General features: G+C 39.0%; 1 protein-coding gene across 3 annotated transcripts in view; it reads left to right on the top strand.

The window, feature by feature from the left end:
- IAR1 (ZIP metal ion transporter family) overlaps positions 1 to 24,219 on the top strand; it is a 316,822-nt gene that overhangs the window by 113,005 nt on the left and 179,598 nt on the right. For all 3 annotated transcript variants that reach the window (XM_089459678.1, XM_089459677.1, XM_089459676.1), the window contains exon 5: positions 14,895 to 15,041. In XM_089459678.1, coding sequence (XP_089315804.1) covers positions 14,895 to 15,041 — 147 coding nt within the window. The remainder of the gene's footprint in view (positions 1 to 14,894; positions 15,042 to 24,219) is intronic.

Here is a 24,219-nt window from a genome sequence, read left to right as displayed (position 1 = left end):
CAATAACACACAAGGACATCTTGGTGAAAAGCCTTCTCTCTTGAAGTATGTGCATTAAATTTTTCTGCCTGGTCAATTGCGGAGAGTGGATCACCATCAAACATGGGCACCCCGCGTACCATCCTTCCCGTGACATGATTAGGGTACCTAGGGATGCTAGCAATATCCAAAGCGAGAAATTTATCAAAGAAAGACAACCTATTTGAGATATACATGAGAAATATGTAGGAGTTGCCAGGGTGAATTTAAATGTCTATAAAAATGCTTGCTTCACCCTACAAGCATCAACCTTAAATTTCAATGAAGAACTCGGGCATCGTTCTTCCAATGGAGTCGCAAATAATGCTATATGTCAATATGTCGTATGGGGAACAAAACACACGTTTCGTGTCCCTGACAACGACGCCAAAATGTTACTGCTCAAACTAGTAGGGGGTCCTATATGAGCACTTGCTAGGTCAAGAGCAACAATGAAGATAAAGCCCACTGTCACCACATCTAAAACTTCCTACTCTTTACGGACTTTCATCGATGGGAGGAGACCCGATATATAAAGAATCACTTATAAAGAATAGATCAACTCAGATGGGTGTGAAGTGATCTCGGGGACCCTTTCCTAAGGGAGGCTCAAGAATGGGATTTGTTTGCTTCTTAAGCAAGGTACAAAGCTTTCTAGGCAAAGGGGATGAGGATTTAACTTTTTAAGGGCTAGGTCTAAGGAGTGTGAATTGTAAAAGAGTTTCCAAAACCCTAAAATCCTTGTTGAACTTGGTTACCCAAATGGTTTTTGAGGAGTTGCCTTTTCAAAGGTATGGGACCACACAAGACCAAGTGGACCCAGGTTAGCTCAAGAGGAAGGAGTCTAGAAACCAATGATAGACTTGACCAGAATTGATTTTCAGTTGAAGGTTCGAAATGATCCCTATGAGGAACTAGCTTAAGGAAACTTAGGGCAAAAATCAATCTCGAGGCTAGGGCTTGGGATATCTCACAACCTCACTGTCATAATTTCCTCAAATTTGGAGGAGGTCTAGGAGAGACACCAACTCAGTTGAGGCCATGAGATCGAAGTAATTCAATGGGTGGTTTGTCGGGAAAATGATGCCCTACGAGCCCTAATGTGGCTAGACCTAGAATAAAGAAGGAGAGGTGAAGAAAACTGTTTCTTTAAGTGATCACCTTATGGTGGACCAGTACCTAATCCTTTAAGGATCACAAATTGATCCTTATATTCATAATTGCTGGAGATAAAATGTCTTATAGGTGATCAGTCAAATGCCAAGTGTTCTTGCAACAGTCAACTGTATGAACTTTGCCATTAATTCAAATGCTTCAAATCATACTCATGAGCAGTCTTAAACCTTTAGGACAGGGATAACACTTTGATGACAATGCCAACAAGAATGCTCCAATGATCTCAGAACTAGCCATACCTCAATCCATACAACATTAAGTACAATTCTGCCCCGATCCAGCTGGATTTAGAAGTGGCTCAGAATAACTCAAAAAATCAAAGTTGCCATATTGAAGTGAAACCATGACCAGATCGTAGTGCTCATCGTCTTGATTCCAACGACGTGAACAACACTCAAATCCAAATTCATATGCTCAAGATATTCACGGTCTAAGTTTTGGTCAAACTAGGCCATGTGGCAATAACAATTTGGCAAAGGGTCGGCGCATAGAATCCGACTATCGGAAAGGGTGAAATTGTCGCCTCCTTAATTTGTCCAATAACCCTTAAAATCCGGTTAATGGTTTTCAACTGTTTGGTTTAAAAAATAAAAAAAATATTAAAAATGGGGTGATGGGACGGGCTACCACCCCGCCACCCCCGAACAGTTATTATTAAAATGAATTAATTAAATGGTGGACGGGCCACCCCTGGCTGACCCGCCCAACCAACCAACCCACATATATATTAACGACCATATATGAACCAGGTCCGACGGGCTTTAAACCCACTCGACCAGCTGGTTGGGTAGCCACCAGAGCAACCCTATACCATAACACAACATATGACACCAACCAAAACGACAAAATTGCCAAATGTCGTTAGCCGACAGTTCAAACTAACCGCCAAAATTTTTAAAACAAAACAAAAATTTGTTAAGTATTGTGGCCGTAGGCGAGGTTTGACCCCGAGTCCTTGCCGTGTAATAGTAGGCCGATGCCGTTAGGTGAACGACCTAATCATTGACAACTCTACCGGCTCAACAATATATAAATGACCCTTTTTTCATTCCACTGGGGGAGAGCGCCGAGTCCAGAGCTGTGAGCGAAGCCGAGAGCCAGTTTTGGGGCACAAATTTTGAGGTGGAGAATATTCTATGGTATTCCCTTGGAATATTCCATAGAATATTCTCATGCAGAATCTTGGAGGAATCTGAAATATTCCCTGGAGGGTGATTTTTCACAATGACAAAATCATGCTAACTTTATACTCAAACGAACTAGAATTTATTATTTCGCCAACAGTTCGATGGTGTGATCAGTCCCCTCATATGAGCAACAAAATTTCAGTTAGTGAGCAGTGAGGAATCTGAAAGATTCCCTTGGAGGCCAATTTTTGACAGTGGCTTAATGATATCGACTTTATAGTCATTTTTCATAGAATTTCGCAAGGAGCGCAATGGCGTGCTCAAAATTTTCATTCGAGCATCAGATTTTTCGCCCATCTGTAGGAAGGAATCTTTGGGGTAATCTTCAAGATTCTCGAGGGTCTAAAATTTGACTTTGCCAGAAAGGGGCCAAGTTTATAGTCGTTTGACATGATTTCGTGTTACAAATTCAACGGTGATGTCCATTTCTGCAGTTGAGCTTTGCGTTTTCAAACCATCCTCGAAAGTGGAGGTATATGAAACAGTGATGTCATGACTTTCTTTTGATTTGCTGAGATGATGTTTTTGTTGTTGAGATCCTTGTTACCATTATGTTGAAGGATACTTGTATGCCACGTCATGTGAGAATTTATTATCTTGTGATGCTGAAGGAGGGTCCATATGAGTGAGAGTTCCTATAGGAGAACGTCTCGTGGAGAGACATGCCACTCTAGTTGAGGTAGTTTATCCTTGTAATGACGAAGAATGTACCATATAATCATCATCATCTTGCAACATTTAATGAAGCGATCTCCCCAATCTTGACACCAGGCCCAAAGACGTAACCCACACTGGGTGAACTTCGTTATCAATGTGTGTGTGTTCTTTGATTTGATCATTGTTGTTATGTTTCATCTTCTTTAAAGTATGCACATGTGGTTGTTTTATACTCTTTCATATGCAATTCTGCTAAATCATAGAACTAAAATATTTTGGTTAATTTCGGTAGCTGAAGAGATCTGGAACAAGTTTGGTATCAGAGCGGTCTTCTTGCTGATGTGAATTGCGACTGTGAAGAAGGAAAATGGAGAACAACAAAGATCTCTAAGAGGACCTCCTCTGGATGGCACACATGGTAGATTTAATATATGCGGAGTATGAGGAGAGGATGGCAAGAGAGGAATAGGGGAAAGAGAGAGCAGAGGACGATGCTCCGTCTCCATCTTCCAGTGATTATTCTTCTTCTTCATCATCTTCTCATCATTCAGATGAGGAGATCAATAAGGGCCTTCAAGCAGAGAATGTTGAATTGAGGAGACTTCTACGAGAAGAAAAAGAGGAGAAGTGAAGATTGCAGCTTTAGTTACGAGCCATGGAAGAGGCCTTAGAAAAGTTGAGGCGCAACGAAGGCTTAGCAAAGCCATCATCACCTGCTTTAAAATCGACAGTTGAGGTAAACAGTGTTGATTGTTCTTCAATTTCATTTTCACATGATGTTATTTCTGTTGGAAACATGGAGGTACCCATTTCAGGAACTGGCATGAGACTCCTTACCAAGATGGGGTATAAAGGAGGAGGACTTGGTGTTAATGGCCAAGGAATGACTCAACCATTGGAGGTTATACGAAGACCTCGATTTGCATGTTTGGGGTACACTGAACGAGAGTGTTCAGAGGTAGTAGAATCTTCCAAGGCATTGTCGAAACCGTCGAGGAAAGAGGATGATGGGAACACATCACAATCCTCCCATGATAGTGCACATTGCAGAGGAAGAGCTAAGGCAAGCTCTCATTGCCAGGATTGCACTAGAGACAATCAAGAGAGGTATAAACAGTCTCAGTATTCTAAATTTCATTTTGATTACAAGCATATTTTTAATGATGAGCAGAAATCATGGCATAGAAAACTATGTAGTTTTTGTGGTTTGCATAACCATGTGGTTGTTGAGTGCTGGAAGAGAATGGTAGCAAGAAAGAGGATGAGGCGTGAAAGACCTTCTCCACATCAGGGAAAGAAGAAGGTTAAATAGGTCTGGACGAAGAAGACTTTTTACAATCATTGCAACAAAGGTGGACATCAAAGAGCCATGTGTTGGAGGCTCCATCCAGAGCAACGTCTCAAGGACAAAGCACCCTTTCAGGAACTAGTTGGAAAAGCTGTTCAACAAGCAAATCCAACATAGGGAGATGACTCATTCACCTTGATCAGTGAGAGATGGTTTTATTAGATATGTTAGCTTGTCATGGCGTATTTTGTAAATCATGTGTTGCGATATAATTGTAAAAGTGATGCTGTGTTTTCCATCGCTTATTAAAGCAACGATGATGTTTTGGCCTTTTATTGATCGCTGGGGTATTGGTTTCTATTATGATGTAAATTTATGTGTTATAAACTCTTGGCAACTATGGGGATGCTTGGGTCATGACTGGTCATGTAATTGAACATGTAGTTTGCAGAGATTGTACTACAGATTTGCGAAGGATGCAGGTGTTGGCTCATCACTTATGGCTCCGAAGAACAAGGGTGAAGGAGAAGGAAGAGTGGCATGTCAGGACACTTGTGGTGCAGATAATGTAACACAACAGTTACAAATTATGTTCATGCTTTTGGAGGACCAAAAACTCCTCAGTGGGGAGGAATGATCTAGGTGGCTCCAGAAACGCTCAGAATTCAGGAGTGGCTGAGAATAGCTAAAAAAATCAAACTTGCCAGATTGAAGTGAAACTAGGACCATATTGTAGTGTCATTTTCCTGATTCCAATGACGCGAACGACACTCAAATCCGAGTTCATATGCTCAAGATATTCGTGGTCAAAGTTTTGGTCAAACTAGGCCAAGTGGCAGTCACTAACGAGGCAACAATTTGGCAAAGGGTCGGCACACGAAATCCGGCTGTCGGAAAGGGCGAATTTGTCGCATCCTTAATTTGTCCAGTAGCCCTTAAAACACGGTGAACGTTTTTTAACTGTATGGTTTAAAAAATAAAAAAAATATTAAAAATGGGGTGGCAGGTTGACACCCTGGCCACCCCCGAATTTTTTTATTAAAATGAATTAATTAAATGGTGGGCAGGCCACCCCCGGTGGACCTGCCCAACCAACAAACCCACATATATATTAACGTCCATATATGAACCGGGGCCAGTGGGGTTTGAACCCGCTCGACTCGCTGGCCGGCTCGCCACCCGGGGGGCCCCATACCATAACACACCATACGACACCAACCAAAAAGACAAAACCGCCAAATGTCGTTAGCTGCCAATTCAAACTAACTGTCGAAAATTAAAAAAAAACAAAAGTTTGTTAAGTATCGTGGCCGTAGGCGGGGTTTGATCCTGGGTCCCCGCCGTGTAACAACACGCTGATGTCGTTAGGCCAATGACCCAATCATTGACAACTTTGCTCACTCAACAGTATATAAACCACCTTTTTTCATTCGACTGGGGGAGAGCGTCGAGTGTAGAACCGTGAGTGGAACCGAGAGCTAGTTTTGGGGCACGAATTTCGAAGTAGAGAATATTCCCTAGATTATTCTCTTGCAAAATCTCAGAGGAATTTGAAAGATTCCCTGGAGGGTGATTTTTCACAGTGATAATCATGCCAACTTTATACTCAAACGAACCAGAAATTTGCTAGGAGTTTGATGGTGTGATCAGTTCCCTCATCTAAGCAACAAGATTTCAGGTAGTCAACAGTGAGGAATGTTTGCAAAATCTTGAGGAATCTAAAAGATTCCCTTGGAGGTTGATTTTTGACAGAGGCAGAATGATGCCGACTTTATAGTCATTTTTCACAGAATTTTGCAAGGAGTGCAGTGGTGTGCTTAGAATTTTCATCCGAGCAGCAGATTTTTCGCCCATCTCTAGGAAGGAATCTTTGGGGGAATCTTCGAGATTCTTGAGGGTCCAGAATTTGATGGTGTCAGAAAGGGGCCAAGTTTATAGTCGTTTGACACGATTTTGCGCCACAAATTCAAATGTCCATTTCTACAGAGATGAGATTTGCATTTTCAGGCCATCCTCGGAAGTGGAGGTATATGAAGCAGTGATGTCATGACTTTCTTTTGATTTGCTGAGATGATGTTTTTGTTGTTGAGATCCTTGTTACCATTATGTTGAAAGATACTTGTATGCCATGTCATGTGAGAATTTATTATCTTGTCATGCTGAAGGAGGGCCCATATGAGTGAGAGTTCCTATAGGAGAATGTCTCGTGGAGAGACATGCCACTCTAGTTGAGGGAGTTTATCCTTGTAATGACAAAGAATGTACCATGTAATCATCATCATCTTGCAACATTTAATGAAGCGACCTCCCCACTCTTGACATCGGGCCCAAAGACATAACCCACACTAGGTGAACGTTGTTATCAATGTGTGTGTGCTTTGATTTGATGGTTTTTGTTATGTTTCATCTTTTTTAAAGTATGCACATGTGGTTGTTTATACTCTTTCATATGCAATTCTACTAACATCACAAAACCAAAAGATCTTGGTTAATTTCGGTAGCTGAAGAGATTCGGATCATGCCCTCTGTATATAATTAACTCATCAAACAGTGCAACCACAATTGTTGTTTTACATCACAGTGACTCTGTCATACTATTGCATAATATGAACTGGCAAGTAGGGGCTACTTAGTTACATAGATCAGATTGGAGCAACTTGCAAATCTTTACGCCTCAGTACCCTTTCTCACGCAGACTTTGCATCTTCAAAATGTGACTGGCATTCTGCATCAACAACATATTCTATATGTTTTCAAGTTGTCACTCAGATTGAAAGATCCTTTCTTTAAGGCATGTAACGTATTTGCTCATGCAGTGATGAGACAATGGATGAGATGTTTCAGGGATATGAGCATTGTTGCCTTGCGACGTGGATCGTACTAACTCTCATTTTGAATTCAGTATTCGAGGTTGTAATGAAGCAACTCTCTAGCGAGGGTGAAGCTCTAAGACTTCAGGCGCACAATTATATTCAACGTCAAACAACATCATAGCTTGGCAGCTAATGCAAATTCAATGTCTGTTATTCTCAGTCGAAACACTTGATCTGTGCGTAACAAAAGGAGGCCCCTCTACCATGGAGCCGACCAATGTATGCTGAACAATTTTTAATTTACTTTGACTCCAACGAACTTAAATGCATTGACAATCTCTGACTCAAATATCTGTATGCAGATATATATAGTTGTTAATTTTTCTTAGGGATATATTGTTCTTTGCTTTGATAATTGCATTTCAACATTAACATATTAAATTCACCCCATAACAAATTAACATTATTAAGATTTACCACATTATTTAGTAGCATATGCAATTATATAGAAAGAACAACATCATCATCACCAGTGCAGCGAAACATAAAGGAACAGTAGAAGAGAAGCATTCACACATAGAGACACCAAGATTGGTCGGAGACCAGGGAAAAACCCATTATGGGGAAAACCCTTTCAAATTATTCTTCTTATTAGATTGTCATTGAATTATTCAACAAAGAGAGAGTACAATAATCCACATCTTCAACCATAAACCTATCCAACAAAAATAGCTAAACAACATTCATGAGACGAACCCAACAATGCCAATAATAAAAAACCCTGATTCAGGAACTTGTAATCAACTGTCACTCTACGGTCAATGAGCGAAAACTTCGGTCAATTGAAAATTCAACTTTTAGGTCCCAGTGATAGGTAAGATGTGTCATGCTTGTGGCTGAAAGGCTTCAGTCGAAATTTCTCCATGACATGTCTGTAGCTGTGACCCAAAACCCTAAAAACAGAGATGCAAGCTTCGGATCCTGCAATTTCGGACCTGTGCTAGCCAATCTCTGCGAATTTGCCTTAGACCTGTGCAAGCCAAACCAAAGAAGAAAATAGAAGAATGTCTCATGATCATGTCCAAATGAGGTTGTGGTCACTTTAAAGCCTTCCAAGGGTGTCCAAATGAGGTTGTGGTCACTTTAAAGCCTTCAACGTCAAAATGCAGCGCAGATAATGCATCAATATACTGCACACTCTACAGTTTGTGCCTCAAATTGTTGACTATCCAAAGCCCCGCATCGTATAATATGCAATGCTTTTCGACCAATCTTATGCTTTAGTCTACATGAGATACACCTTGATGTCATGGACATAAATTTTGATTAATGCATTGGCACATATTTATATCAACGTCGAATCATGCCTTTTAGAAATAATACAGTCAAGCCAGCGGTCAAAGAGTGATTGAAGTATGCACAAAATATAGACTTTTGAGGGTTGGATTTGCGTTAATTCGAAACAACGAAACCCTCAGAAGATTGTGGAGTATAGCCCATAATGAAACCCACAGAAATTTTTAGATAAGATATTGGATGGACTTCAGGGGAAAATGTGTTAGCTGGATGATACGTTTTCCACCTGCAATTAAAACAAGAACCCCACGAAAAACCATACTACACCAAAAACCTTCAATATTATTCCCTACTGCCTTCGGCCTTGTTCCATTTTAGAGCAAAGGATAGGCATTGAGAACCATGCTTTTGTGATGAGTTGAGCGCCCTTTCTATAGTTCATTTGAGGGAGCCAAGGTGCCTTCTAGAGAGCTGGCCAACATTAATTTTGGAGGGATATATTTAAATTTAAATTAAATTTAAAATTTAATTCTCTACCTTTTGGACCATTAGTAAAATTACTTTAAACCCCTGCAATCTTTTCGGCCCATCTATCAATAAATTTCCAAAAGATTAACTTTAACCCATCAAATGATATGTGCCATAGGTTTAGCAAATTATATGCTGCCACATCATCCACTTATTGGGGCTTTTGACCACAGGGTGGGGCTTAGATCTTTCGAAGGCCATATTTTTCGAACCGTGAAGAGCCACAAAACATACCATATACCATTGGAATCGGCAAGACGAGGAGCATCAATTGACAATGGCCACGAAGGCAAATTCATTGATTTTCATCCTCAAAAATCTTCAACAAGTGGGGGGCTTTTGGGGTTTTCCAGGGCTTCTTCCTTTGGAGCTTCCAACTGATGCAATTTAGACAAATATTAAGGGCATTCTTGAACTGACGTTGACATCAATGACAACACCATTCAATAATCTTTAATTTTTTATGTTTTGTTCAAGTCAATTTTTTTTCAACATAAAAGTTAAAAACATATTTATAAAAAAATTAGGGTTACAGTGCAAATTCTGTGTTTCCTAATTTCAGGCTAATTGCTGCCCCCACACTGGAATCTTTTGCTGATTCTGGTTGCAACAATGATTTGAGTAACTTTGGTCACAACGATTGTGTAGAATCAAATTATCTGACAACTCCAACTCTACAGTCTCTGTATAGACTGATTTGTTTGACACTGTAAGGGTTGAACCCCCAAAGGATCTTTGAAGGCAGCATCATGGCCTATCCATATTTTGGGAGAATTGGAGAATTGACCAGGGTTTAAAAGTTCGTAACTTTGTAATTGCTACATCATAGAGGGCTGATGCCCAAATGATTAATCATTAATCTACTATGGATAATGCTTCTAACTTCATAACAATGTAGTATTCATCTACAAGCAGCACAAATATGCATGTTTTCATATTTTTTAAAAGTTACAACTAATTTGGCATTTATTGTGTTTTCGAGTAAGTGCATGATAATATATAAAAATATATGCTTTAAAAAAATTTCTCCTAGGATGCTTCACTTTCGGATTTTTTTGGAAATGTTGCTCACAACACTTATGCTCCTAGTCTCGCTTCACATTGCACTTTGGCAACACTGCTCTCCATTGATCTATTTCACATCGATGCAATTTTTATATCCTATAAAATTGTGTATTTCTTTATATTTCTGTACTTGTCGAGTTTTTGCCAAGTTAGTTAAATTTTGACTCTCTTGCTTTGCTGATTAGTTTGTCGGGCTGAGGCTAGTAAATATGGTTGGTACCTTATGTTAGCATTTAATAAAGGTCATAATAATCAAAACTTAGTGTTATAAATGTTTGGTGGACCAATTATGTATAAAAATGTGTCAATCATAATGGGAAGGCAACTCCAATGTTAACAAAGGCACCTTAGTAATTCGTATATGCACTTTTGTTTAGCAGCCTGTAGTATGGCACATACAATTGTAAATCCCAGAAGGAACACCAACCTCACTTAGGAACTTAGCCTCCTCCTCAGCCCAAATAGTAGCTTTTACTACCTCAAAGGTAAGAGAGGGGTCAAGGGATTTTGTTTTCCAGCTGAGAAATGTAGTAACAAGTTAGAATGGTTAAGAAACACTTTGTGTAATATCGAAGAATACAGTTCCAAAGGTCTGAGAACAAGAGTTAGGCATTTTTGGCCGAATCAAGTGATAAACCCTCTACTTTTTCTTTGATTTCATTTCCTCCACACATCTCAAGATGAAATCTAATAGAGGACCGTAGCATAAAAACTTATGCTGAAACACGAGCACTGATAGCTTGAAGACTTGAATGTAAAATACACACAGGTATTTAATAATAATAATTTATTAATATATATAAAATGTATAAGATGATATAAGATGATTTGAATGTACAATGAGACCCTGCTTTTATACCTCAGCAGGTGACCTTTCGTGAATGGGCATGTCTTTTAGACATGCCTTTTCACTTAATTTAATGACTATTTAACCTAAATAATATTTAATTATTTAATATTTATATTTATTTTATTTATCTAATTGTTATGAATTATATTCATAACATAGCCTCTTCCTTTGGAAGCTTTGTCCTCAAAGCTTTAACGCTGGGGGTTTTCTTCACTTAGTGTATGTCATCTCAATGTCTATAATCTGACCATCTTCTCGTTTTATAGGTCATCAATAATATTTCCTTGGATTTTTTTTTTTTTTTTAATAATAATTCTTTTAATAAGTCAATTTTTTTTAATATATATATATATATATATATATATATATATATATATATATTTTTTTTTTTTTTTCTTATTTAATTTAATTAATAAATTATAATTAAATAATATATATGTTATATAATTATATATATCTATATATACATAACTATTATATATATATTTTATAAATTAAATTGAATTAAATTTATTGAATGCTGGTTCAAACAACAATGTTGACCGTCGTGCCGAATCGGAGGGGTGGCTGGACGGGTTTGATAGTCGGTTGACCAGCAGTCTTTTGGTGCCCGATGTGAATAGAGACATCGTTTGAACTGACGTCGCTGGAGCCACGGGACTGACGTCGTTGGAGCCACGGGACAAGCCGGAACGGGTCCGAACAGGGGCAACGCCAACAGAGAATTTGTGCTGGCCAAGAACGCGGTGTTGGCACCGTTGAATGGACTGTCCGCTAGTCGGAACTGATAAACGGACAACTTTTTCTGCAGATGCTGATGTTGCAGTGGAAGCCGAGGGCATACAGGTCGAGCGCAAACCCACGGCGGAAAGGAGAGACTGCGGGGGAACGATGGCAGAAGGGGCAGTGGGCTTCCTGTCGGGCAATGGCCAGTCTCTGGTTCAGTGCCCCACGATGTTTCGGGAGCCGAGGCAGACAGGGGGAGTGGCGATTGAAGGGGTGGTTGGAATGTGAAGCTTACAGTCCATAACAAAACTTTGTAAGATGTGGTTATGAAGCATACAGAGAGGCTTGTGATTATGAAGTAGGCGCCGGTAAGCAATCTGAGATTCAGGCCAACTAGGGTTTGGGCATGGCCGCTCAGAACGAGGCGTTTGGTGAAATATAAGAAGAAGCAGAATACCACGTTGAGAATTAGCAGCGTTGCGCTTGGTATACCTATGGAATACATGATAAACTTCCCTACATCGATGTAATTGTGATGGAAAGGATGATTACAACGCAATTTTATTCCAGGTTTTTTAGCGGAAAACACTTCAACACATATTGCGCATGATAACCTATCACTGTCACCATCACCTGTGCGAGCGAGCTCCTGAGAGATATCAACATTTTTACAACAGTATAAAGCTGCGATAGTAGCGATCACTGGATGGTTGCGATGGTGGGTGACATATTGGTCTCGCAACTCAGGATTGAGATCATAACTTTCGCAAACGAGTTTCACAGAATTAGGAGTACTGCTGCAAGTGTTGATAAGAAAGTATCGCCCGGCCACATTACCCTCGTACTCTTTTGGAACCACGCGTTCCATTGCTATCGTAAACTTCTTTATTGGACAAGAAATAATCTCACAAATGCTCACCGCATAGAAACCGTCCTTGTACATGCCATTCTGCCAACCAAAAAGGGATGATGCCGCCCAGCCAGGTTCAAAGCCATAGCCTGCAGATATATTGAAGTATTTCGCCATATAAATATCGTCGCCAGAGGTATTGCCTCTTAACATTAAAGCTGTGCTGCTTAAGCATCTCAGACCGTTCCTTAGAATGGAATACCAGTTATCTGCATTGCTTCCATGAAATAAGAATTTTGAACAATACTGTGGCTTGCTTCTTGAGGATTTAAGCTTCTTGAGAATATTGGGATACCTTGAACAACTTCCATGAGTACTTGCAGGCAGTTTAGTTGTCCTCAAGGATTTGAGGTGTGCCTCCCTTTTAGGAGAATCTTGCACCATTGCGAATTGATGAGACTTCCAATTCGGACCTGTATCAACATCTTTTAAAAGTTTTTCTTCGTCCTGGGATATGAATACCAGTGACAATCTGTTGGTGCACAAGATGAATCGAAGAACGTTGTAGGGAAGCTGCTAGGGTTTCTTCCCAAAATGTTTGTCTGCCCACACCTGAACGGATTTGACATACCCCGGCACATGGAAGGTTATGGGGTTACTATTGTTTTTCCAGCAGACAGGTGAAATTTCATCTGGTATAACTTCTTTTCTTAACTTGTGGCTGGTTTTAGATTTTCTGCGTCCTGGTTTCTCATATCTGTAACTTGTATGGCAGATTTCAGAGTCTCTGTTGGTGTGTACTTCATTTCTGCAGCTTTTCTGACTGTTGGTCACAGAGTTTCTCCTACTGGGTACTTCGTCATTATGGCTTTTCTGACTGCTGGTCTCAGAATCTCTGCTTATAGCCACTGCTTGTCTAAAAATGCCACTAGATACAGAAGGCGGTTGTTCATCTTCTTGCTTCTCAAGATAGTCCTCATCCACATCATCTTCATCTTGATCTAGATCATTTTCCTTATTATCGATTTCCTTTGGACATTCTTTAACTTCTGCAAATGTTTTTTCTAAACGCTGTAATGCTTCTTGAATACTAAACTATTCAACATAATCAAGATGTGAATGTAATGGCACATTGTCCAGCGAACTACGTTCAAAGGCCCGCATGATTATATCGTGTGCCATGGCTCTGATACCACTGTAGCATAAAAACTTACGCTGAAACACGAAGACTGATAGCTTGAAGACTTGAATGTAAAAGTACACACAGGTATTTAATAATAATAATTTATTAATATGTATAAGATGATATAAGATGATTTGTATGTACAATGAGGCCCTGCTTTTATACCTCAGCAAGTGACCTTTCATGAATGGGCATGTCTTTTTGACATGCCTTTTCACTTAATTTAATGACTATTTAACCTAAATAATATTTAATTATTTAATATTTATATTTATTTTATTTATCTAATTGTTATGAATTATATTCATAACAAGGACTCTATGGAGATCAAAGATTCTTTTAAGGAGAAATATCTTTTGCCTCTAATATACACTTCTCAGTGGTGACAAGTACTAAGCATTTACCTCCTGCTATGGTGAATACATTCTTTAGTTTATCTGCTCCACATATGACTTTTACTAATATTACGTGATTGGCATGTCCAACATATTGCATGCTTTCTTGTCTAAGTTCAAAACACGAGTTCTATGCAACATATGAATTTTTGTGATTGATAATTACTCATTTATATCACATTTGTAGAATATAATGTGTTGTATACCATGAATACCATATTTTGCAGATAAAGAAATAAATTATGTTGCTCACACTATCCAATTGAAGTACACTTTTTAATGTGCTTTTGTGAAGAAAGAGGTAATATGGTATTTATAGTATATCTCATTTTAGCTCCCACATGATGTGACTTATTGTTTATTGGACTTTCCTTTGGCCCATCTATTAAGCATGAATATCTCGATGGACTGTCTTCAAATGTTTCACTATTTAAAAATATTGATCATGCGAACGTATGCTGTTTACCAAGCTCTAGGTTGTAGCTTACTAAATATTTAAATGGTTTTGATTGTTGAGGATGTCATAGATCACATGGCTTAGTGTTCAGATTTATAAATGAGATTTTATATTTGCAGTTCAACATTGACATTTGTATTGATCTTGTGCTTCATTTGTGTCATGCTGCTAGAGATAAACTTCTTTGTGGAATGTAAAATTTTAATACTTAGATAATAACACTGACATATTATTGATTACACCATTACCTCTTAGATAATCTGATTCCATTCTTTTCAATCTTCTGCTGAATCTAGTTCCTTAATATATTTAACTAAACTATGGACAACTTGTTTGTTCATTTTTATTTTTAGTTAATGATTGATTTATTTTATATATCAATAATTTTATCATTTTGAATTTTAGGTGGCTCTCATAATCACTCTCATACTCATTCTTTGGATGGACATAATCACAATCACAATCACAACCACAACCAAGCTAGCGTTGATTCTCATGAGCCTTCACATTCACATTCATTGGAGGAACTTTCAATTGGTCTTGCTGCTTTGGGTAAGTTTTAAATGACCTTTCTTTACAATAATCTCTAATTAAACTTGAAAGAATATCAAAATGATCTTACGTATTCATCATATATATAAGAGAAATGTGATACACTATTATTTCAAGAAAGTATAGTACTTCTAGTTAGTAAACTTGAATTTATAGCTTTTCAAGGAATTTTAATTGGAAAAAAAAATCATTGTTGTTTGGTGATTTTTATCGAAGTTCCTCTAACTATTGGCATGAGTGACATTGCAAAGGATATTAATAGTAAGTTCCATAATTTGTATTTGCTAGATTGTTTTTAATAGGATGGGGATAAGATTATATTTATGCAGTCTAAGGTCTAAACTTTACAAGTATGTTGTGAAGCTTTTCAGGTATGCTATAAAATCATATGTAGATTACTGTCTTGTGATTGGTACTTCAAGATAAAAGTACCTTTTAATTGAGACACTTGTTATGGCCGAAAATATCAGAATGTGTCTTGAGGAAGAGAAGAACCGAGAAGTCTAGGTTCACTGTGTAATAAAAGGGCCAATCACATTAATGGACAACATGCTTTCAACTATATAAACTGTTGAGTGAAAAGTGGAGGATGTTCCATGAAATTTTGAGACTCTGTTTAACGCAAATTCAGAAATTTTACATCAACCTTGAGGTTCCCCAGATCTATTTCCTGTGAATTTTCAGCATTAAGGCTGAATCTGAAATATAAAGCACAGCAGGTTATGTTTTACTTTGTCCAAATGAATGCATAATGTTGCCCAAGAAAATAAACACTTAACCAATGTACTTCAAGGGAATAAGATTTCCAGCCTTAAGCACACAATCGCCAACATATATCAGATCTGAAAATAACTTAGAAGCAACAGATTGGTACAGCCAGAAATCTGCTCTCTTAGCTTCAATTTACTTTTCAAATCACTCAACAAAATCTCCAAGACCAAGTCAATCTTCCTTCTTGATGAAATTTTCCTTACACAACTTCTAGCAAGAAACTTCGACCTTCCAATAACTTCTCCAGCAACTTCGACACCTAACAACTATTTCTGCAACTTCGACCTAGCAGCTTCACTTCTTCGACCGCGACGCAGTTTCACAGCTTTGACCTTGATGCAGCTTCACAGCTTCGACTTTGGTGCAGCTTCACAACTTCGAACTTGATGCAGTTTTACAACTCTGACCTTGATGTAGCTTCACAACTTTGATGCAGTTTCAAAATTTTGACCTAGCAGCTTCAGAATTTTGTTGCACATGAGAGAGAAAGAGAGAGACCCAAAAACTTCGATTCCAACTTCCTTCTTGAACTTCACTTGCCTTAAAGACTTCTTCTTGTTAAGATCGAACTTTTTTCTCTTGCTTCTTCGCATGTCTTGGATATATGTTTCAAATGAGGTTGAATGCCTCTTATATATAGGCTTCCCAAGGGTACAAATTGCCTTCATGAGGCCAACTTGATCTCTTGTAGGCCGACTTGATCTTGGAGGGTCTTTTGACACAATTTTGACTCAAATAAATTCTTTTGACTTGTTACAAGATTCCCAATGGGGTCTTTTATATATGACAATGACTCTATTGACTTCTTAACTCTATGAAAAACCCTAGGAATAAATTGACCTTGAGCATGAAATCCATGCTACAAAAATAATAATAATAATTTTCTTTCTTTTTACAATATACAAGAATCAAGAGTACATTTCATATTTATGAAGACCAAACCTAGTTACATAAAGTACTTACTTGACAAATGAAGATACCTCCTTGATGGTGTCTTCCACCAGATGCTTCCTTGATGATGATCTTCCTTCTTCAAGAATGACCATGCTTATTTTTTTTTCAATATAAGGAGAGATGTTTGAGGTGTGATCCCTTCTTCAATGAGAGGGAGATCACTTTGATTTCCTTGATGATGATGAAGTGCTCTTCTTGCTTCCTTTAGATGATGATATAGAATGTGTAAGCTTCCCAAAATACTTCAAATATGTAGAGTCCTTTCTTTGAATAGAGGTAGGGTCCTTGAGGTCTTCTTCTTCCAAGAGTTCTTCCTTCAAAATAATAGGGTCTTTAGATCTCCTTGATGCTCTTAGTTCTCCTTGATGATTCGATTTCCTTGATGCTCTTCTTATGCTCGACCCTTATGTATCTTTCTTCAATTGAATGATCTTCAAGCTGCCTCTTCTTGTCACCTTAGCTCTGATACCGTGTTGAGAAATCAATGGTAGCTAGATTAGGTTGATTTCTCTTAACTTGATAACTGCTTGTGATGTTCTTTTATTTCAACTTGTAGTACTTGTAATTAGCTTCTTCCTTACTTGATTATTATAGTTTTCTTACCATCAAACAACTGGCAAACTATGAAGATCAATAGGACAAGAGGACATAAGATATAGGCTGTTAGCCAGGGCCAAAACCTCTCCTAGAGAGGAAAACCCACAATAATTTTTCTCTTCTTATAGAATCTTCAAATGACGAATTCCAAGACCTATTAGACCCAAGACAGAGACCCCTGCAAGACCAAGTCAACTTCTCCTTTGATGAGCTTATCCTTTACAAAGTCAACCCAAGTCAAACGAACCCAAATTTTCAGATTTCGTCCTTCTCTTTAGATTTTTGGCTCCTGCTTCAGGTTTGCACTTTTTCGGCCTCTGTTGCAGTTCTAGTTTTTCGCACATGTGAATGATTTAGGGTAGAATTGAGTCCTTTTAATCCTTTGCTTGGTTTGCTCTTTTCTTTTTATATACTCGACTTCTTCACTTGTTTTTCTAGCAACTATATCTCTGCTCCTTTGATGAACTCTTCACTATAATCTTGTGACTTTAGAAACCCTAGTTGTAGCTCGCACGTGTGAGAGGATAGACACAAAAATTCATATTTGACAACTTTAGATTTCCTTGAGTTTTTCTCCCTTTCGCTTGTCCTTCTTTTATCTCATTTTTGTCCTTGTATACGAACTTGGTTGGATCATCTTCAAATGGGGTTGAATGTCTTCTTATATATAGGCTTCTAGGGAGCCCTAATGAGGTCGACTTCATCACTTTAGGCCAACTTGTTTTCTTGCAGGTTGACTTGGTCTTGGAGGGATACTTTTGACCTATATTGCATGAAACGTCTAAAAGGTTCCGAAATGGGCACGGCCCGAAACACGACCGAAACGTCTTATATAATATATATATATAGTCAATATTAAATAAATTATAACACATGATTTTGGAAGAAAAGAAAGAATAAGACATATAAATGACATTTTATAAGGAAATCCAAATTTATATTAACTCCAACAAATGATTACATGATGCAAATATCCAAAATTAGCCTTTATAGATGAGGCTTTACATTCAAGACTCCAAAATCAGTGTTTGTATGTGAGGCTATATGTGCTAAAACTGAAATAAAACATGAACTAAAGACAATCATGGCTACATTAACATATCATTACTAATACAACTCTTCATCCTCATCAACAAATGTAGAACAAGATGTTTGTTCAGTAGAAGAGGCAACTCTACTAGTGCTTCCAGATGCACTTGCATCACCACTAGCCCAAATATCAAGAGAAGAAAGAGAGAGCTCTAAATCTGGACATTCTGCATCCACATCCCATTCTTTATGAGGTCCACTTGTATATTCTTCACCCTTACGAGACACAAGGCGTAGGTTTGAATGCACATATACAAGGTCCTCTGCCTTTTGTGATCCCAACCTATTACACTTCACACTATGAATGAAACGTAGGTGCTCCAATTCCGTTCTTCTGATGAAGAGCTTGCCACTTGTGATAGAATATGAGTGGCAATACTTTGCAAATGAACACCACTTGCCCCATGATAAGTCCACCACTTAACTGGATCCATGGTCCTCCTCTCATCCAAAGCTGATATGTCCACAAAATCCTCTAATCCAGCAACAAAACAGGCAAATTCTTGCTTTACATCAGTTTGTAAAGAAGCTAGAAATATCCTCTGAAAGGCTTTCTTCACTCCATTGGCCACCTGCTTGTCCTTATGTGGAGGCTTCCTCTTCCCATTGCTTTCAGCAGTGAATTCTTCATCATAAACTTTTGGATTCAGAGCATGTGCCAAAGTGTGCAATGGAGTGTTGAAGCCATTCCACTTGGTAACAATAATGGACCTCACTTGTTTAGCAAAATCAAAATCCACAAAAAGAAGAGTGGGAGCCTCCTGTGTAATAATTTCCACAGATTTTTCAACCATGGTATTCATGCCATCATAAACCTCTCGTAAGAAATTTTTTTCTGTGTTTGCAACTCGAAGAAGATCAAATGCAGGCGATGTGAACTTGAGCAAGAAATCATTCTTACTCCACCAATCTTCATCAACCAACACCCTCCTCACCATACTTCCCTTCTCTGAATTTGCCTGTCTCCACTCGGCCCAAGTTGGACCCACCACCATACTCATTAATGCATTTTTAACATCAACAAGGCGATGCAACATGATGAAGTTTGAGGCATACCATGTCTCAACAACTTTCAACAACTCCAATTTGGAATATTCTTGATATATTGCTTGAGATTGGTGGTGGTTGGTGATGAATTTTATAATCTCCCTAGCCTGCCCTGTGACCTCCTTAATCCATTCTGTTTTTGCCTCAATCTCTTCTAAAATTAGATTCAAATTGTGGACAATGCAAGGAGTCCAAAATATGTGATTGTATCTACTCTCAACAATCAAGCCTACAACTTTGCAAACAGGTGCATTATCTGTGATAACTTGCACCACATTTTCTGACCCTACTTGTTCAATAGCAGAAATTAAAATATCAACCATGAACTTACTATCCTTTATCTCACCCGAACAATCTTTTTCTTTGATGAACATGGCTCCTTTTGGTGATGATGCAATGACATTAATCAAAGGCCTGCGTCTTGTATCAGTCCAACCATCTGAGATAATAGAAACCCCTGTACTACCCCATGAGCTACAAATTGGTTTGAGAACATCATCAAGAAGTTGCCTCTCTTTCTTCAACAAAACTATTCTGACTTTTTCATAGTTTGGGCCCTTGTAACCTTGAGGAGTTTTGTTAATCGCTCTCACCAAATCCTGCCAATATGGGGATTGAACCACATTAAAGGGGATGCCACAAGCAAAGATGGCCCTTGCTACTCTTGAGTCAGCTTCTTCTCTCCCTTGACTATCAAGCATTTTCACCAATCTGCTATCTTGAATTGGAGTTGATGGCTTTGATAACTTTGCTTCTACTTCTAGTGCCCTCCTCTTTCTTGCTTCCTGAACAATCCTTGGCTCAACGCTATCAGACATGTGAGGATTGGTAGTGCCCATGCCGATTTTGCTTCTTTGATCCTTCAACCTTTGAGCATCATCACTCTCTTTCTTGAATCTAGCCCTCACCTTTGCATTTTTGGTATGTGTACACACATCAATACCCTTTATCTCTTCATGCAAAATGTGAACCTTCACTCTTGTATAAGAGCCCTTGAAGGTCTTTTCATTTTTGCACAAATTGCACTTCCATTCCCACGTACCACTGGAACCCATCTGCTTCACTTTGGTAACACACTTCCATAGAGGATAATATTCTTGTTGCCTGCTTGCTTGAGTGGATTTAGGGGCACTTGAAACACAACTCTGAGAAGCCATGATTGTTGCAAAATTAAAATAATACAAAATGAAAAACTCACCCAATTTAGGGGCACTTGAAACACTACTTTGAGAAGCGATGAATGATGCAAAATTAGGAAATGAAAACTCACCCAACTAGCTGCTGCCCATGCTCTTCCTCTTGCTTCCCACGCCCTTCCTCTTGCTGCCCACTCTCCAAAACATAAATAAACTCCTTGCTTCTACTATAGGAAGCTCTTCTTGCAAAACAATGTGTGAGAAATGAGTGAATGGAGTGCCTTTTTAAAGAAAAGAAGAGGCTCATAGGGTTTCTAGAGAGTTTTATTCTTCTCATCTTCTAGAGAATTCCATTTGTAATATTTTTATTAAATTTAGCTAACAACCACACAAAAGTTAGTTTATTAGTGTGTTTTGGTGTTAGATGGGGCCCAACTCTTTTTCCACAAGTTGAGATGGCCAAAAAAGGCTTAAAAAAATAATAATCTCTTTTTGGCCGTCGAAACGCCGCTGCCCGTACCATCTGGCATTTTGAAATTGCGAAATGCCGTACGGTACGACCGACGACGTTTCAAGCCCGTTTTGGTGTTTCGAGCCGTCTCGGGTACTGGTACGCCACTAAAATTGGCATTTCTTGCAACATAACTTTTGACACTTTTGACTTTCTGTAAATTCTTTGACTTGATACCAAATGCCCAATAGGGTCTAATACATATGGCAATGATTTCTTTGACTTCTTGACTCTGACAAAACCCTAGAAGCACACAATGGGTGCTTGACCTAAAAATGAATTTGACCTAGAGCAGGAAACCCAAGCTAAGAAAATAATAAAGTGTCCAATCAACTAGCGAAATCCCTGGATCCCACAGCCAGAATGACTGCGGCATAGTCCTGACAACTACTGTTACCAACTTGTACCAAGTCTCAAGTCCCTGCATGCAATCAATATATAGACTCGATACATCACGAACCAATCTGGTGCGTGCAAAACTACTCTGTGTCAGCCATACCAAGTAGTGGGATATGCTGCCCTGCCTCCTGAAGGTGCTCCCCTATACTGCCTGGAGTTTAAACATCTGCTTGCAAGTAAGTTTCGCCAACCATTGTAGATGCTCCTGAGACACCTCATAATATCTTGCCAAAAGGGGGTCATGCATCTCCCTGAGTGTGAGATCAAGGGTGGTGCAAGGGATACCTCTACAGAAGATCGAACTAGCCCCAAGCCTGCATCCACCAACTCGTGTCCTGACCATATGCCACGACTGGAAAGCCTCCCTCCCGATGCACCGTGTCTCATCCAACTGTATCAGATGAACCTTCTTGGTCCTATTGCACGTGATTAGAGCATCAAGACATGATATCCAAGTCCCTTGTGTCAGTGTGCAATGCTGGAGAGTGATAAATGGAAGCTCACGGTTGGCCCTGTGATTAACTCACTCTCCAAATCTAGGTGTGCCAAGCCCAATGGTGTACTTGATTCCCTCGTCAGGAGATCTCTCTGGTGGAAACACTCCAACAACCTGTTGTGCATCATCATGCTTTGCTGCACACAAATAGGTACCCCTGCACTCCTTTGCATAGTGGTGAACTTTGTGGCACAACTCCATGCACCATTGGATACCAACGCTTATTATCGTACCACCATAGGGCATCCCATATGTGCCCATGCATCCATGTTAAGTTTAGATATGTTCTATGCTAGAGCAATTTATTTAAATTTTCACAGTTAGCAATCACATCAACATTAAGATAAATTGCAGATAGAACATAAATATAAATCGCAGAAGACAAGCCAAGACAAGAGGAGACAAGATGTGGCGCTAGCCAGGGACAAACCCCACAATGTGTGGGGAAACCCTTTGATCAAATCTTCTTTTATCTTCAAAGTTTAGCAGAGAAGGAGAGAGAGAGAGAGAGAATACATTTACAATAGAAGTCAACACTTTGACTTATCTAGATCTAGCATAGATCATTTTGTATAACGATGAAATCAGTTGAAGACATTCTGCTTCAACTGATTCTCCAAGGTGATGGCTTCACCTATCGTAGTGCTGCATCTGATCCACTTGCTGCACCACTGCATGTTGCACTAATCATGATTATCATCATGCTGCCCATGTCCATGATCTTATCCATCATCATGCTGCCCATCATCATTCTGAGATCCTCACCGTTGCTTCTTTATCATATCCATGAGATCTACCTGAAAGTTTGGTCACCGACATTGTTATAATGATACCATCTAGATCTTCTCCATGATTGGTATGTTGAGACTGCAGTATGCTGGGAGAGAATGTTATGCCCAGACTACAACCATTCTTTGTTGCCATTCTTTATGCAAGAATGTCGAGACTCCAACTCACTGCAGTGACACCATCCACTGCTCCATGAGGTTGTGACTACACCTTAAACCCAAACTAGGTGCAGTCAAACCCTACTGCGGTTCCTTTCTTCGTGACTGAGGCTTAGTGCGGTTCACTTTGGCTCCTCCCTTTACTGGCAACGGCTTATAGTTGCTCCTTAATATAACTTCAAGCCTTGACTGCGGCTTCCCTTGTGAATAGTGTTACCATGACTGTGTTTGAACTGCGTGTAACTGTTACCATTACTTGCATATATGTTTCCAGGAGCATTGTATATATCTCTGTATGAACAACGTATGACCAGTGTGTGAATAAGTCTTTATATATGCGTTAAATATCATCTATAATCTACGTAGAGGTATCATCACTATCAGTGACCAGCGTATCTGTCTCCGTTGCCTACAAATTCATGACCCAACGTATGTGTCTCTGCTTGTGTGTTAATAATCTTTATGCCCTGCGTGATGGCATATTATATAACTGCATTCCAATATATATGCGTTCCTCTTTATGCCGTGCGTGATGGCATATTATATAACTGCATTCCAATATATATGCGTTCCTCTTTATGCCCTACCTGATGGCATATTATATAACTGCATTCCAATATATATGCGTTCCTCTTTATGCCCTGCATGATGGCATATTGTATAACTGCATTCCAATATATATGCGTTCCTCTTTATGCCCTGCGTGTTGGCATATTATATAACTACATGCCAATATATATGCGTTCCTCTTTATGCCCTGCGTGATGGCATATTATATAACTGCATGCGTTCCTCTTTATGCCCTGCATGATGGCATATAATTTCATCATCGCGGTTGCTGTGTTGCGTTATATTATTGCCTACGTCTTGATCATGAACGACATGTAGATACCACTGCGTATATTATTTATAACCATGAACAGCGTATACTTTATAAGGTTTCCCATGTATCAGCGTATAGAGATGAACAACGTATTTGGTCTCCTTGAACAGCATATAGTGATTCATCATTTTTCAGCAGATAGATGTCTTCTTGACCTGTGTAGGATTAGGGCATCATTTTGCAGCTAGGGCATCATCTCTTTGGGATCTCTCCTTCTCCAAAAACCCAAGACGTGGAGAGGAGATCACCTAAAGAGTGTGTGTAAATGACATCAAATCCTCTTATATTTATACTAAAATGTATCGGTTGAATAGGCATGATGTTTGGGCTTCTAGAGCCTACATAAGA

This window comes from Pinus tabuliformis, chromosome 7 (genome assembly GCF_031772625.1).
Source record: "Pinus tabuliformis cultivar Carrire ecotype Pingquan chromosome 7, CPIR1, whole genome shotgun sequence".
In the NCBI taxonomy this organism is placed as follows: domain Eukaryota; kingdom Viridiplantae; phylum Streptophyta; class Pinopsida; order Pinales; family Pinaceae; genus Pinus; species Pinus tabuliformis.
This window is presented reverse-complemented; position numbering and strand designations above follow the sequence as displayed.